Source organism: Limulus polyphemus, unplaced genomic scaffold (assembly GCF_000517525.1).
Source record: "Limulus polyphemus unplaced genomic scaffold, Limulus_polyphemus-2.1.2 Scaffold5150, whole genome shotgun sequence".
NCBI classification, from domain to species: Eukaryota; Metazoa; Arthropoda; class Merostomata; order Xiphosura; family Limulidae; genus Limulus; species Limulus polyphemus.
The window spans coordinates 47,617-62,949 of record NW_013670760.1 but is presented as its reverse complement, the minus strand read 5'-3'; the positions used below and the strand labels follow the sequence as shown (position 1 = coordinate 62,949).

The window sequence follows — 15,333 nt, the reverse complement described above, 5'->3', positions numbered from 1 at the left end:
ACTCAGTGTATATATGCCTATTTCTGCTGTTGTTCACATCTTCTTCTCCTGTTGTTTACCATTCTCTAATCTTGGCTGGCTCACCACTATCAGGTTTTGGGCTGTATTCTTGACAGTAGGTGTCTATGACTTTTTGGTGATAAATTTCAACAATAAATGGACAGCACACAATCCACTTGTTTTAAAATAATATATTAAAACATATTGAACGCATATACAACGTAAATAGAAGCTTACAATGTTAAATCTAATAGCATTTCAAAGTCTGATCCAAATTTGTTAACAAAATCTGTTGATGTTTTATGAATGTCAACTTCAAGTTTAATAACCTATTCTTTAAACTACCGACTGTGTGCCTGATTATATCTGTGGTATGGATCCTGATCTAAAATTACTACCTTCACTCATAAAGCATATCATTGGAAGTATGTTTTCCAGCAGTCTCATTCTTTCTGAGTGTTGACTAAATGGTTTCTACTTCTTACTTGTTAGTGCGGGGTAGATCATTACCCTGCCAGTAAACTAATGCTGGATTTGATACAAGGGCATTTCTCTTACAAACTTGTCAACCTCTTTAATTTGCTTTGCTCTTAGAGAATTTGGTTTATTTGTTTTCTGCTATCCATCTATGAACCAATCACTCTGAATTTTATACAGTAAAGTCTGTAAGTCAGTTGCAGATATTATCCTTGTAAAATCAGAAGATAAGTTAGAATTTTGAAGGAAGTTTCACTGTTGAATTAATGTTAAAAACAATGCAAGGTGTCAAAATGACAAAATAATGTTCACTAATTATTTAGTAAATAAAGCATTGTGGTATTAGTAAAACAAAAACAAAAGACATTTACTTCTTGTATAGCAAACAATGAACAACGGAAAGTTAATTAACGAACGGAGACGTAACAGTTATTTAAGACTAAATTAAGTAACATAATATAAATAAAATGGTTCACGAGGCATGCAAGTGAGCAGCTCATAATGTAATTCTATAGCGTAACTGCACTTTCTTGAGTTATTTACAACTTATAATGGCGCGAATAGTAGTTATACACCTTCAGAGGGCAATAAAAATGGCAAAATAACAATAAAATTTAATTATAAATAGATGTATACTGTTACGAACTACTTAGATAAACTTAGGATAAACGAATGTAGTTTAATGTTACAATTGGAAGTCATTCTAGAAAAAAAGGATAATTTAGGTTTATTTCGATTTTTTTTTTTGGTGGTTACAAGGTCGGTTGAATTGACTGATCCCGTTTCCAGATAGGATAGAGAAAATAATAGATAAACTACAAAGTTTTACTGAAAAAAAAAAAACGTTTGAAATGCATTTAGGAGGTTTTAGGGGTTACACAAAGGATATTTGAGATTTTTGAGATGAGAAAAAGTATTCTTAATTGTAACATGAAAGTTACTTTGTACTCGGACTATTCAAAACATATATTCATGGACAAATCTTTATTTTATTTTATTAAAAATACTTTGCTAAAAAACTTGATTTTTTGTATGTGAAATACTTATAATATTAACTGAAAGACTGCCAAATTTTGTGAAGACATGCACAATATACTGAGAGTTAGAAGTATTAAATCTATAAAGACTTTAATCGAGTACAAAGTGGTCATGTGGTTGGTCAAATTGATGGAGCCGTGTTGAGAGAGTTAAAATGATATATTATAACAAGTCTTTGTTTGTTTGTTTGAAGTTAAGCACAAGCTACATAATGGGCTATTTGTGCTCTGCCCATCACGGGTATCGAAACCCGGTTTCTAGCATTGTAAGTCCTAAAACAAGTCAAATATATATACAAATGTTCGTTGTGATGTAGGTTATCACAGTTACTTTAGAATTTGACCAAAAAATTATTCTTATCTACTATGTTATTACCATAAATGATAGTTTCACTTTAAAAATGGACACTATATACTCTTTATAGCTAGATTTACAATCATGCAGTATGGATCTAACTATCAAACTACATTTTCAATGTATATTTATACCCCGACAGAGGTCTAGAATGTTCCACATACTACTAGATATTATAATACAACAATACTCAATTAATACAACGAGAAAAACTCAGAAGGTTCTAGTAACATGGTTCAATAATATAACAATCACCAATTCATAACTATTGAATTACACAAAGTATGATTTGTAGACAGTTACATAACAAACTTGTGAATAACTATCTCTTCTACAAGTAACTACATTTAACACTCACGCTATATAAAGGATCTAAATCATAACACTTGCATTAAAGTTAAACTGAAACAGTTGTTTATATTTAACATTAATTATCTAGAAAGCAATAAAAATATTTACTTCTTATCTAATGAACAGTGTCTACACAGGATCTAGAAGAAAGTAACACTTATAATTAATATATTGTTACGACAGCGGGGGTCACGTGACTCTAGTAACACATCATATTCTCGAAGGTTCGTGAATGCTCGAGCGTTTACTAGATTTCGGTATTCTTGTATATATATATGACCGGTAAGAAGTGACGGTAACAATGTGTAATTGAACTGCGGACAGAGACGAGCACGTGAGTCATTCATTGTGAATTATAGAATTAGGTAAGTTATAGCGTGACCGTGGAAATTAAGTGAATTTCGAAGTTGTATTGAGGAAGAATAAACTTGTTTTATTTAAGAAAGGACTTGTGTCACTAAAGTTTCTTCGGAAAGAATTTTTACGGAAAATTAACTAACGACCATAGGTGTAACAATATAAAGAAAAGCATGCAGTGCCATCAATGGAAAAAGTGAATTAACAATAAATCTTACAACTTTAGTGACACAAATCCTTACTTAATAAAACTGGTTTATTCTTTCCGAATACAACTTTACGATACACTTATTTTCAACAATCACGCTAAAACAAACGCTATATCAACGAACGTCACCAATACTTCTGACTGCAGTTCAATTACTCACTATCTACACACACGTTACCGTCCCGTTACGTTGTCACCCTCTTTTATATACCAAACTACCCTATATCTAGTAAATACTAGAGCATTCGCCAAGGTACAGGATAGTTCTAGAAAAATAGGTGGCGCCACACCAGTCACGTGACTCATCAATAACCGACCACAATTTTTATGTCTGAAACTTCTGACCATTTGATACGAACTGTTTGTTGTTGTTTCGCCTGAAACAACATTATATACTGAGTTTAGTGTAAACTGGAGTTGTCTGGTTTTTTGTTTTTTTTTGAAGATTTGTCATGTAATTACTTCCCTGGTGTAAGATACAAGAGTCTTGGATTTTAGGTTATGATTTAGATTTCAAAATAATCTTCCTTTAGATTTTCTACCTGAACAGTGACATGAAAAGCTTGAGAATACAAATGTGAATATTCGGGGTGGAAAGTTTAAGAAAATACATTCCACTGAAACTAAGCTCTAGTACTAGTTGAAGACTACACTTCAAAATAAAACTATTGGTATTTTTGGCAAAAAACAAACAAAAAATCCTAGGGTGGGTGATTCAAATTACATAATCTTTCAAGAAGCTATTATTACAGAACTTAATCACACACGAAGATATTTGTACCTTAAAATTAAAGCAATCAACTGTTAAGTAACTTGTAAACCGACAACAAACCATTATAAGTTTATATGCTGACCTTTGAAATTCATCATAAACTTCGTCCGAATGTTCAAGAACACTTTCTAAATCCAATCCTCTTTCATAGGATTCTGCAAGTTCTTGATGGGTATTTATATCAATGTGGTCAAGATCTTCTATAGACATGTTACTCATGTCATCCAAGTACTTATTCAACTGAGAGTCTAACCCCACCTTTGGTTCTTTGATCCTTACTTTACTTCTTGTTCTAATTTTACTCTGCTTTATAAAACGTTTCGATCCAAAATTTGTAGCGAATCTTTTCTGAATCTGATTAAAACTACGATTAAGAGAATTTGATAACAAAACAGTTTCCAGATTTACAACTTTCGTGTGTGCAATTTTCATATTAAAGAACTCCTTCTTTAGAGTCCACAAATTCTGAGTAAGTCTATTTAAAATTTTAATAAAATTCATGGTACAATCCTATAATCTAGATTATTAAATTTTAAACTTTGTATCAGTCTTACTGTTTTACTTTCAGTACTCATCATTTTATCCCAAGGTTGCCCTCTAGTGGCAAAAAAAGAAAATTTAACTCAAGAAATTATTTGTTTGTTTGAAGTTATGCACAAAGCTACACAATAGGGCTATTTGTGCTCTGCCCACCACGGGTATTGAAACCCAGTTTTTAGCGTTGTAAGTCCGTAGACATACCGCTGTGCCACTGGATGGGGGGCCTCAAGAAATTATGAAACGTAATTCATATTATTGGAATAGACTATATTCAAGTTTCATAATTTGTTATTACAGACTTAAATTTGAATGTTATATTTTATTATTGTTGCGTCAGCTTTTTGACGTTTAATGAACACTGCTAAAAAAAGAAATTTAGGTTTATGTACAATATATACATGCTTATGGAAAATTATATATAAATTCTAATTTTCATATATTGTTAAGGATAGACTAAGATGTTCATAGTTTTCATATATTGTTAAGGATAAACTAAGATGTTCATAGTTTTCATATATTGTTAAGGATAAACTAAGATGTTCATAGTTTTCATATATTGTTAAGGATAAACTAAGATGTTCATAGTTTTCATATATTGTTAAGGATAGACTAAGATGTTCATAGTTTTCATATATTGTTAAGGATAAACTAAGATGTTCATAGTTTTCATATATTGTTAAGGATAGACTAAGATGTTCACAGTTTTCATATATGTTAAGGATAAACTAAGATGTTCACGATTTTCATATATTGTTAAGAATAAACTAAGATGTTCATTGTTTTCATATATTGTTAAGGATAAACTAAGATGTTCATAGTTTTCATATATTGTTAAGGATAAACTAAGATGTTCATTGTTTTCATATATTGTTAAGGATAAACTAAGATGTTCATAGTTTTCATATATTGTTAAGGATAAACTAAGATGTTCATAGTTTTTATATATTGTTAAGGATAAACAGTTCACAGTTTTCAAGATTTTATATATTGTTAGACAAATTCAGTTAATACACTTCATGTCAGACAACACTGAACAAACATCAGTGTGTACATATTACTAAACCAAGTATATATTACACAAAAACACTAGATTAAAAAAAATCAGGTCTAAGAAAGAACATTTTAACTTATAAGCTAATGTATCTTATTCTTTGAATTATCTTTGTGTAAGTCCTGAGGAAGCCACAAAAATGAAAAATTAAACAAAATATGTTCTGATGTATTTGGAGTAGATGGTCATTTTTAAAACATTATTAAAAGTATTATGCTTTGAAGGATATTTGAGATATATCATTATTGAATAACAAGTTTTCTCAGAGTACTGTTAATTTTATAATATTGCCTATACAATGTTATAAATTCACTTATTATAATACACAAATGTAAAATTAAAACTATTATGTTACAATTTAGGAAGTAAATATAAACAAACATCAATACAAATGGAGATATTAATCACCAATGATTAATATCACAATTTCTCATAGAATGCTCAATATGGCTAACATACTCTCTTCTAAAAACAGAAGAGAACATTTAAAATATCAGCCATCTCATAGTCTTCAACAAAAACATTTTCACCAGTATCCTTTAAGGGCCCAATTCCCATTTTAGATCATGATTTACTAACCTCACGGTCTAACAAAATTAGGGCGACCAGCTTTTGGTCTATATTTTTCTTGTCTCATCATTGGGCAGCTGTAGGAAATGAGATTTGAAGACCTGCCCAACCATGAAAATGAAAACAAAGAGGCAACATTTTTCTTTTTTATATATATTAGTTTTTGGCTATAAGCTTTTAAACAATGTTTGTTTTTCTATTGTTTTAAAACATGACACACTAAACATCAGATTATTTAGCAAATGTAAAAAGTGCATTACTCTAATTTAAACTGCTTAAGGGCTATTTCAGTGTCACTTCATATGCAAAAAAAAAAAAAGACCCAGTTTTTCATTCTGGAAATCAGGTAATCTTAAACAAAATACATGAAATTTCCTCTTCTATAATTTTTTTTATTTTATTGAAGAATATATATGGCATGCCCTCTGGCATTTTTGGAAAATTACAGTTAAAATAATATAATGAATTAATTATTCTAGAGATGACTGAAGAGAATTCAGAGTAAAACTTTTATAATTATTGCTGCAACAAATAACACCCTACCGTTTTCCCAATTCATAAAACTACACTTGTTGTGTGATAAAAAAGAAAATCTAATTTTCAACTACATTGGGTTTTGGATTCATAAGTTAAATCCTAAAAACTTTAAAAATTACAAAACATCCATAAAAAATTTAATACCTCAGCTTCTTATCTACAAAGTTATAGGAATGTAGTTTTTGTACCGACTTGAAAAAAAATCAAACTTAATCCACCCCCACCCATTCCAGAGAAATATGAATATTCAAATAACATAACTAGTAAACTAATATCAACCTACTTAACTACCTACTTAGAGTAAAATTAAAAATCAACCTGATATTGAGTATAGCTAATTATATATACTTTTCTAATTGTTTTACTCCCAAAGATTAGAGTGTAGTTTTATCAGTTGAGTATCCTCAATGTTAGTATTTTCTGGCTGTAAATAATTGGAAAAAACATGATATGACTAAAATGATATCAAGCAATAATAACCACCTTTCTTCCAAGCAAAAATTACACAAGTCAATGCTATTTGTTTTGGCTCCACAATCTCTCAATCTGTGAGATCTTGATCCCAGAACTTGTAGCCTCTTGTAGAAGATGAAGTGAGACTTAGAAAAGTTCTAAAAGAGGTATCCAATATTCCTCATCTTTCTCTGGCCAATTGTACTATTGTAATTTCTCCTAGGTGCATGACTTTTATGTAAAAGTTCCCCAATTATTTAGATGTCCTCAATCATTTCAAACAAATATGTAACAGCACAGATATAAAAAACTAAATTTTCCCTCCTACAGAAATCAATGTCTTCTTCAACCTTGTGGTAGAGAGAAAAAAAACTTCAACCTGGTTCTGGGAATAAAGATGAATCTACATCATCAAAATGTTTCTTTAATAGTCATTGTTGACTTGATCCCTTGCTCTAAGTTTTCAGCAAGTACGCTGATCTCTTATTTCATAAAAAAAGGTGGCAAAATTAAACATATTGTTCATGATTAAGACATGGCCATCAATGGGAAGCTGCAAGTTCTATTTTGTAGCCTTTTTCTTGATGGTTTCTCTCAATATCATCATAGCTATGTGAAGTTGCAATGAGGTTCCATTCACAAGTCAAGTTTATGGTAGCATGGACAAATGAAATTATACCATTTTTTGTACTTACCAACATAAATGTCAATTAAATTACAAGTTTTACTCAGATGGGGCAGTTCTTCCTTCAAGTGGAGAAAGAGTTTTGAATGGAAGGAGTGCAAAAATGTTATTTAGTTTCTCGGGTGTCACTGTTGATGTAGAAGTTTAGATTGTGTATTGCTTTTGTTCTTGGCAAAAGCAACCATAATTGATCTAATGAATTTTCTTCAGATGGAACAAGTTTTTCTTTTGGAGGTGGGTGGAGATGGTGCTGTTGAATGTTATGTAAAGAGATCGTCACTGTAAACTTAATCATATTTCTGAGAAAACTGCATACCAACATTACCAAGACAGGGAGTTGGTTAAAGTGAATGAAGCAAACAACCAAGATTTATGTTTTGTACATAAACTGTATATATTCTTTCTTCAATGTGAGTTTAATTAACAGTATTGGTTAAGATGTTTACTATACATATATATACACACACACACACACACATTTATCATTATTATTGTGTTTCATCTTTATTCTACAGAGTTTTTATAATGCTGTTTATTTTGCATTGTAAGGTTAGCATATTAATTTAGGACTAACCTGAATCTCCTAATCTCATTGAGCCTCATGAGATATTATTGGGATTATGGCTGAAAATACTTCAAGGAGCAAGGTGGTCTAACTGATAAATCAATACACTCTAATCATTATAAGTTTTTGTTTCATGACATTGCATGTTCCTAGTTATACCAGTATATTACATTAACTGTATCAATTATTGGTTGACTTTTAAGTTTTATGTAGTTAGCTTGCTCTGATCAGAAGTTAATGATTAAAATTAGCAAGTATCTGTAGAACTGATAAATCTGATCTACTCACTTGAGCCTCAAAGTCATTAATGTGATCATCAATGGCTATGTGGAGAAACAACAGTCTAATTAGCTCAGAGAACATTCAACAGAAGTTTAATTTTTAAACTTCCTGGCACCTGATCATTGAAATGATATTCCTCAACACGATCAATTCTAAATCCCAGGACTGGTTGTCAAACCTCAATTAACATCTTCTATGTACTCATGCTTAATAGCACTGGTAATATAAGTTCATTTGGAATAAAACAAGCTGATTTTCCTCCAAAGATGCCATATTATTGTCTTTGTCTTATCACTATATTATTCCATATATTCAAGAAGTTATGCCATCTGAATATTGTCAAGATTTCTTTGGTATAGAAGGAGTACAATTAATATATTACTTTCACAGTAAATGAAAAATATTACTATCCTATAACTTTGTGTGTGAGAAGCAGAGATACTGACATATATATGGAGCTTCACCTCAAGATCAACATTTTTGTTAAGGAAAGACTGTGCTTGATATCAAAATACATTTTATTTATGTTTTTTTTCCATAATTCAGCTATGCAGATTTTGAAAATAATATTCATTTTTTTCTATCACATAAGAATTTTTTACAAATTGGAAAGAAGAGAAAAACCTTTTTAGATTAAATTATTATTTCTTTTATCACAACGAGCATATTTTATTATTATACATGTTTCTCGTGGATTCTAGAATGATCGATAAGGTTCTCACGTTGCAATTGGTCTAGAGAAATCTATAGCCAGTGGTTGTCAACATTTTAAGCATAACAAAATGTGACCCAATTTCAATGAAAATGATTCACTTATGTAAAAGTTCACATGACGTTTTGTGAAAAATGTGTACATGATGGACAAAAATGGATATAATTTTCAGATTCAGCGTACAGGAATTACTGCAGAACACATAAAAATTTCAAGACAATAAAACCATTGCAGGCCTGTGTAATTGGACCAGCAAGGAAAGGTATACTCTGTTATGTGCAAAAATTCAATCAAAGCATGTATCCAACAAAGAGTACGCCATATGGATAAATGTATTCTTCCAATTCTGATCCATCTGTTTCAGCATGGTGCTGACAATGTAGGACTGGTGCAAATGTTGTGGGGTTATCGTGCTCACATAGTATCTCTCATGTGGTTTTCTGGATCCTCACCTCGTTAAATCTTTCCTGAGCTAGTAAAATAAATCATTGCTTCTATACAGGTAACCAAATGAATGACATAACACTTCCAGGTAAGACTCATTACTTTTTCACACAGAAAAATATATTTAACAGTGGTACTGATAATTCTTAACTTTGTTAATCATGTTTTGTTTTAGTAAGCAATATTCCCAGGATTACATTTGCTGACCGTAAAGAACCTGTTTATAGTTCCTGAGTGCATGTTGTTTAAATATAGTTCAAAGTTTCTATTTAGTTGCATTTGTTGTTCAATTAACAGAGTTCCACAATCTTCACTTCTGAATCATCAGTAACTCCCTAAAACATTCCACAGCAGTTATATACATCTAAACTCTTCCTCCAACTGCAGGAAAAACTGCTCCATTTGAGGAAAAGTCATTACTTCAGTGACGTTTATGCTGACCAACACAAAAACTAAAGAATTTCATCATTCTTTGCCATAAACTAAACATCAACTTGAAGTCTGGGCAGAACTTTTTTACAACTTCATATGGCAAAGGCCCTGATCATCATAAGGTATCAAAACCCAATTTTTGGTGTTATAAGCCCTCAAGAAATTATTGAGACAAAAATTTCAAAAAACAAGCTTGATGACAAGATTTTACCTCCAAAAGATTTGTTTCACATTAAAAGATTGCATTCTTCAGCATAACCATCAGGTTATTTTCTGAAAACATATAGCAAAAGTCCAAGTCATCAAAAGAGCCTATTTCCTGCAGAAGAGGAAGTTCTTTTTCTTGCACCTATGCAGATACATATTGAATTACAATGACTACAAACTTTAAGAATTCAAACATTTACATTATCTGTACATCTCTGGAGGGAGAAGGGAAGATTCACTACAGTATTACTGTCTAGAAAGGGAGAGCATGTTATGCAGTACTGAATGTCCAAGTCTCACTTCATTTGTTTGTTTGAAGTTAAGCACAAAGCTACACAATGGGCTACCTGTCACTTCATTTGTCACAAGAGGCTACAGGTTCCAATCATCTAGAATCAAGATACTAAAAATGAAAGAGAAGAAAAAAAGGCCAAGAAACAGCAGAACCAGAGAAAGTGGCACAAGTTATGTAATTTATGCTTATATAAACATTAATCATTGTTACTGTTAAAAGGATAGGGAAATACACTTTTACTTAAATAATAAAACTTTGAGGACAGCTGTTGGGTGGATTATTTTATTTTTAGAAAATTTATTACAATTGAATTACAACCTGAATTTAGAAATTTTGAAAACTTTCTTTCACTTTGCATTAAAAATATGTTTTACCTGTCAAGGTCAAATATATGAACAAATTGATAGACTAAGCATGGGAAGCCCCTTATTGCCTGGATTGTGCGAATTGTTCAATACCAAAATAAAAAGTCTGGTCATCAATACAGCTCTAAACCCTCCCACATACTGGTTTAGATACATTGACGATGTATTTTGTAGCTTCAAAAATAACGACCATCAACAATCATTTCTACAACACATAAACAACATCCATAATAACATCAAATTCACTTACGAAGAAGAAAATGAAAACCAAGTTTTAAATTACATGAACATAGCAATAGAAAGAAACACTAATAGTTTCAACACCAAAATCTATCACAAGCCATGTAATGACAGCAACTATATAAAGTGGGACTCAGCCCACTCCACACAACAAAAAATTGGTACATTATCATGTTTTTACAACATAGCATTTAATATATACAGTGACATAAATCTACAACACGGACTAGAAACAATATCCGAGACATTTATAAACAAAAGTAATTTCCCTAAACAAATCGTCACTAGAACCTTAGCTAAATGTAAAAACAAATTCAACAACACCAAAAAAGAAACAGAAAACACTATAAACTCTGAGAATGGTGAAAATTACACTGACACATTAATAGGCATCTTACCATATCATGGTTATGTAACTAAAATCGTCATAAACATTTGGAAACAAGTAAAGAAAAATATAACATTAATAATAAAGTCATGTTTGTTCCAAAACCGAGACAAAAATCAAAGACCATCTAAAGAAGGCCTATTTAGATAACTTCAATGACGGATGCATCTACATATATCAATGCAATAGATGCGACAGCTCTTATGTAGGTGGAACGGGACGTAACATAAATATTAAGATTAAAGAACATAACAATCCCCCATCACAGATTTATGAACACAGCATAACAAATCAACATCCAATCAACAACAACAACTTCAAAATATTATGTAATGAAAACAATATCAATAGAAGAAAAATTAAAGAAGCGTTAATTATCCCCGATTTAAAACCTAATTTAAATTAAAATATAGGTGTCTCTTTATATCTATTCTAAATTGGAACAAAATGCTGATGTAAATTACTAATACTTAACACTATATCATAAGTTTACCTGATGATGACCACACAAGTGGTCGAAACGTTGTAATAAATATTCTAAAAATAAAATAATCCACTCAACAGCTGTCCTCAAAGTTTTATTATTAATCATTGTTATTATGACACTGTCCTGGCCATGCCATGTGATCCAAATAAAGTGTATCTTGCAGTTATTTACAGGTTGCATCATTTGAATGTTACTCAGATTTCTCTGGAATAGAGTATTGGTTATGTTTGACTTTTTTTTATTTTTTACGGAAATGAAGATACTATCTTCATGTAACTTTGTAGATGAGAAGAAGAGACACTGGCCTTTCCAAAAAAATGTTTTCAGAGAATTAGTTTTGGATTTCACTCCAATATCAATGGTACAAAAAAGTATCAAGGGTAACTGCTTATTTTCCAAGTGCAAATTATATATTTTTTAAATTTTCATGTAATTTATAATAAAATGATGCCAAACACAGGTTTCTGGCATAAATAATTTTTGAGGAAAAGGTTAACTAAAAGGGCCACTGACTAACCAAATCTTGCCTGTTTATAACTTTTGATCCCTTAACCCAATCAAGCTGTACCAAATTTGGTGTACATCAGAGCCAATAGGGTGTTACATAATGGGTACTTTTTTCATGGAATCACCCAATGACCTCATTTTATAAAGGTTTTAGATAACGCTACCAAACCATTATAGCTTAGACGATAATTTTAAGATTCTTATTGGAGTCTACCTTATTTCTCTGAAAAACTTTCCTTAGTCAAGGTACATAGACAACAATGGAATCATGTTAATTTTAAAACAAAAGCTACTTACAATACAAATCCTAGAGTGACTTAATCCTAGATTTAACAATGTGGTCTATATGGATAACATTTGCCTTTTTAACCATTAGAATCACCAGCTTATTTTTATACCATTCACTACTGTAGGATGTGTACATTGCATCTAATTGTGTAATTTTACTTTCGCCTGCTATAACACTCGTTGTAAAGAGCTTACCAAAAACTGTGAAAGATCATTCATTACCATATGAAGCTGTAATTTTACAGTTCATTTAAAGACTTAAAAGTACACCTCAACTAGTACTCGGATAAACCACATTAAATTCACAATCCTTGGCCTACTCTTAAATGAAGCTACTATCAAAGTTCATGCTCTGTTCTTTCTTTGCATTTTAAAAGTTGAAGATATAGTAGTATTACACAGGTCTTTTGGTTAAAGCTACTTTTCTTAGCTTAATGGCGAGATATTAAAGCATTCAAGTTTGAATACTTCCCAGGAATGAGGAATGATAAGGAAAAAACATCACATTTGTTTAGACAGTCCAGTAAAAGAACACTGTAGCATTAAAACCTTTAACACCTATAATATTACCAATAAGTGTCTAAACAAATGTAATGTGCCTACCTCAAGTTTCTTCTGTGTCATCCTACACTTCTAGGAAAAATTCTGACATAGAATTCGAGAACCTTTTTCCACTTAGTTAAGAAAATAAGCTCTTGACCAGAAGATGAGTGCACTGCCACTACATCTTCAATAGTGAAAATAAAAAACAGAGCATGAACTTCCAGTGTTAATTATCAGGTTGACTAAAAACTTCAAAGCTAGAAATCATATGAAATTTATGCTTGTAACAGCACTGCAAATGTCATCAAACATAATTGACCTTAATTCCATCAACTGAAGTGGGAAAACTCTCTGCTAGCTTCATAGGTGTCCACTGCTTAGGATTTAACTGATTAAGATAACGAATTTGTTCCTTTGCAGCCCAGGTCAGCATATTTGTCTCTGGTTGTTGTTTGAAGTACTTCCTTGCCACAATATTTCTCTTTGCTTTCTTCATGTGAGTTTTTTTCTCACTGAAAGTATACAACATTTATTCAGAAAAATTATTTTTTCAACTATTAAAAATGTTTTAGTTATACCTAAATGAAAGTGTTAAGTATTAAAGACATTAATAATGGCAACCTTGAATCTAAGAGTAAGTTAATTAGCCATTTGTTAAGTTTCTTGACACAATTTCATTAGTAGTTAATATGAGAAAATAAAGTTTTAACGTAACAGTTTTGTACATCTACAAAAATAAAATCCTGGATATTTATGACATTCGACAGAGGAGGCAAATTAAAATGTCAATTCCTATCATGATTCTGTGAGTATAGTTTGGAAGTTATTTTTTCATAACTATATAAGTTCATCTACTTAAGTGTCATGCTGTTTAAAAATTTAAAACTTACACTGAATTGAAAATACAACTACATAGTAGGTTTACAGTTCTAGAATCATGTGGAAACAGGACACTACAATGATAAAAAGATGGAAGATTAGAGAAAACTTCATTTTAATTTTTATTATTGAGGCAGACAAAATGGCTTTTACAAAATCTAATCATTCTAAGAAGAATAAGCATGTGTTTGAAATTCTGTACATTTAAGTATTTTATGTACAGTTTAATACCAACATATGACTGTATAATATTTTTTGATGAATAGAACAGCATACCATATACAGAAGACAAATATATTTTCTTTAATTCCTACAATTCTATGCACTTAAAGGATAAACTAAGATGTTCACAATTTTCATATATTGTTAAGGATAAACTAAGATGTTCACTTCGTTATTAAAATCAAAACAACTTTTATGAAGTTTAAATTTGCAGGCCTGTGAAATTAATAACTCACAAAAGTCACCATATCTGAAACACAAATACTTCAAACACATGGCAGTAGGACTTTTTAAAATATAAACTTGATTTTTTAATCAATTTAGGGTTTATAAAACAATAAAAACCTCTGTGTAACATAGCTATTTACTATACTATTATGCATGACCTAAAGACAGTTTTCATACGTATAACAACTCAACACTATTGTTAGTATGACTAGAATATAACTTCATATTCTATCTCTTTGTAGACTAGAACAAATTTTAACTCTAAACTAAGCTGAAAATGACTTGAACGTAACTAAAAGTTACCCACTGATTAAAATTCTAATGATAAGAACATAATTGACTAAACTAGTCAGTTTCATCATATATAAAATCCAAAACATGGCTTGAATTATAGTATTTGGACAAATCATTTCAGTTAACCCTTTCGAGACAGGTCACAGGTGTAAGGCTATGTCATCTCGTTTGACTCGCATTCAATTTTTTATTGGACTACTATTTCATGAATTTATGTCAATAAGTTTGGTATCAAACTGTAGATTATAATTCAAATTTTAGTACTATACATTTTGTATGAATTATAAACTCAAATTACCAATATTGACAAGCTATAATATAAAATAAGAACATCTTATCTTTACTATTTGCTAAGATATTGCTCATGTAATAAATCAAACACAGTGGCACCCCTCCCACCTTTTTCCAATTTTGGAAATGCTTGTTTATGTACACTTACTTCTATATATGACATGAATAACCAATCGAAAGCTCAGAATGTCCCCACGGTGGTTTTCTTTGCTATTTTAAATTTTTATGGTGGTATTGATGTAGTAATTTATAATCTTTTAGTTATTCAAAT

At 30.7% G+C, this 15,333-nt stretch overlaps 1 protein-coding gene across 1 annotated transcript in view; it reads right to left on the bottom strand.

The window, feature by feature from the left end:
• Positions 1-15,333, bottom strand: part of LOC106472194 (neugrin-like) — a 20,957-nt gene that overhangs the window by 4,282 nt on the left and 1,342 nt on the right. Inside the window, exon 2 of the mRNA XM_013932820.2 lies at positions 13,468-13,660. Within this exon, the coding sequence (XP_013788274.1) occupies positions 13,468-13,644 (177 nt within the window). The 5' untranslated portion in view covers positions 13,645-13,660. The remainder of the gene's footprint in view (positions 1-13,467; positions 13,661-15,333) is intronic.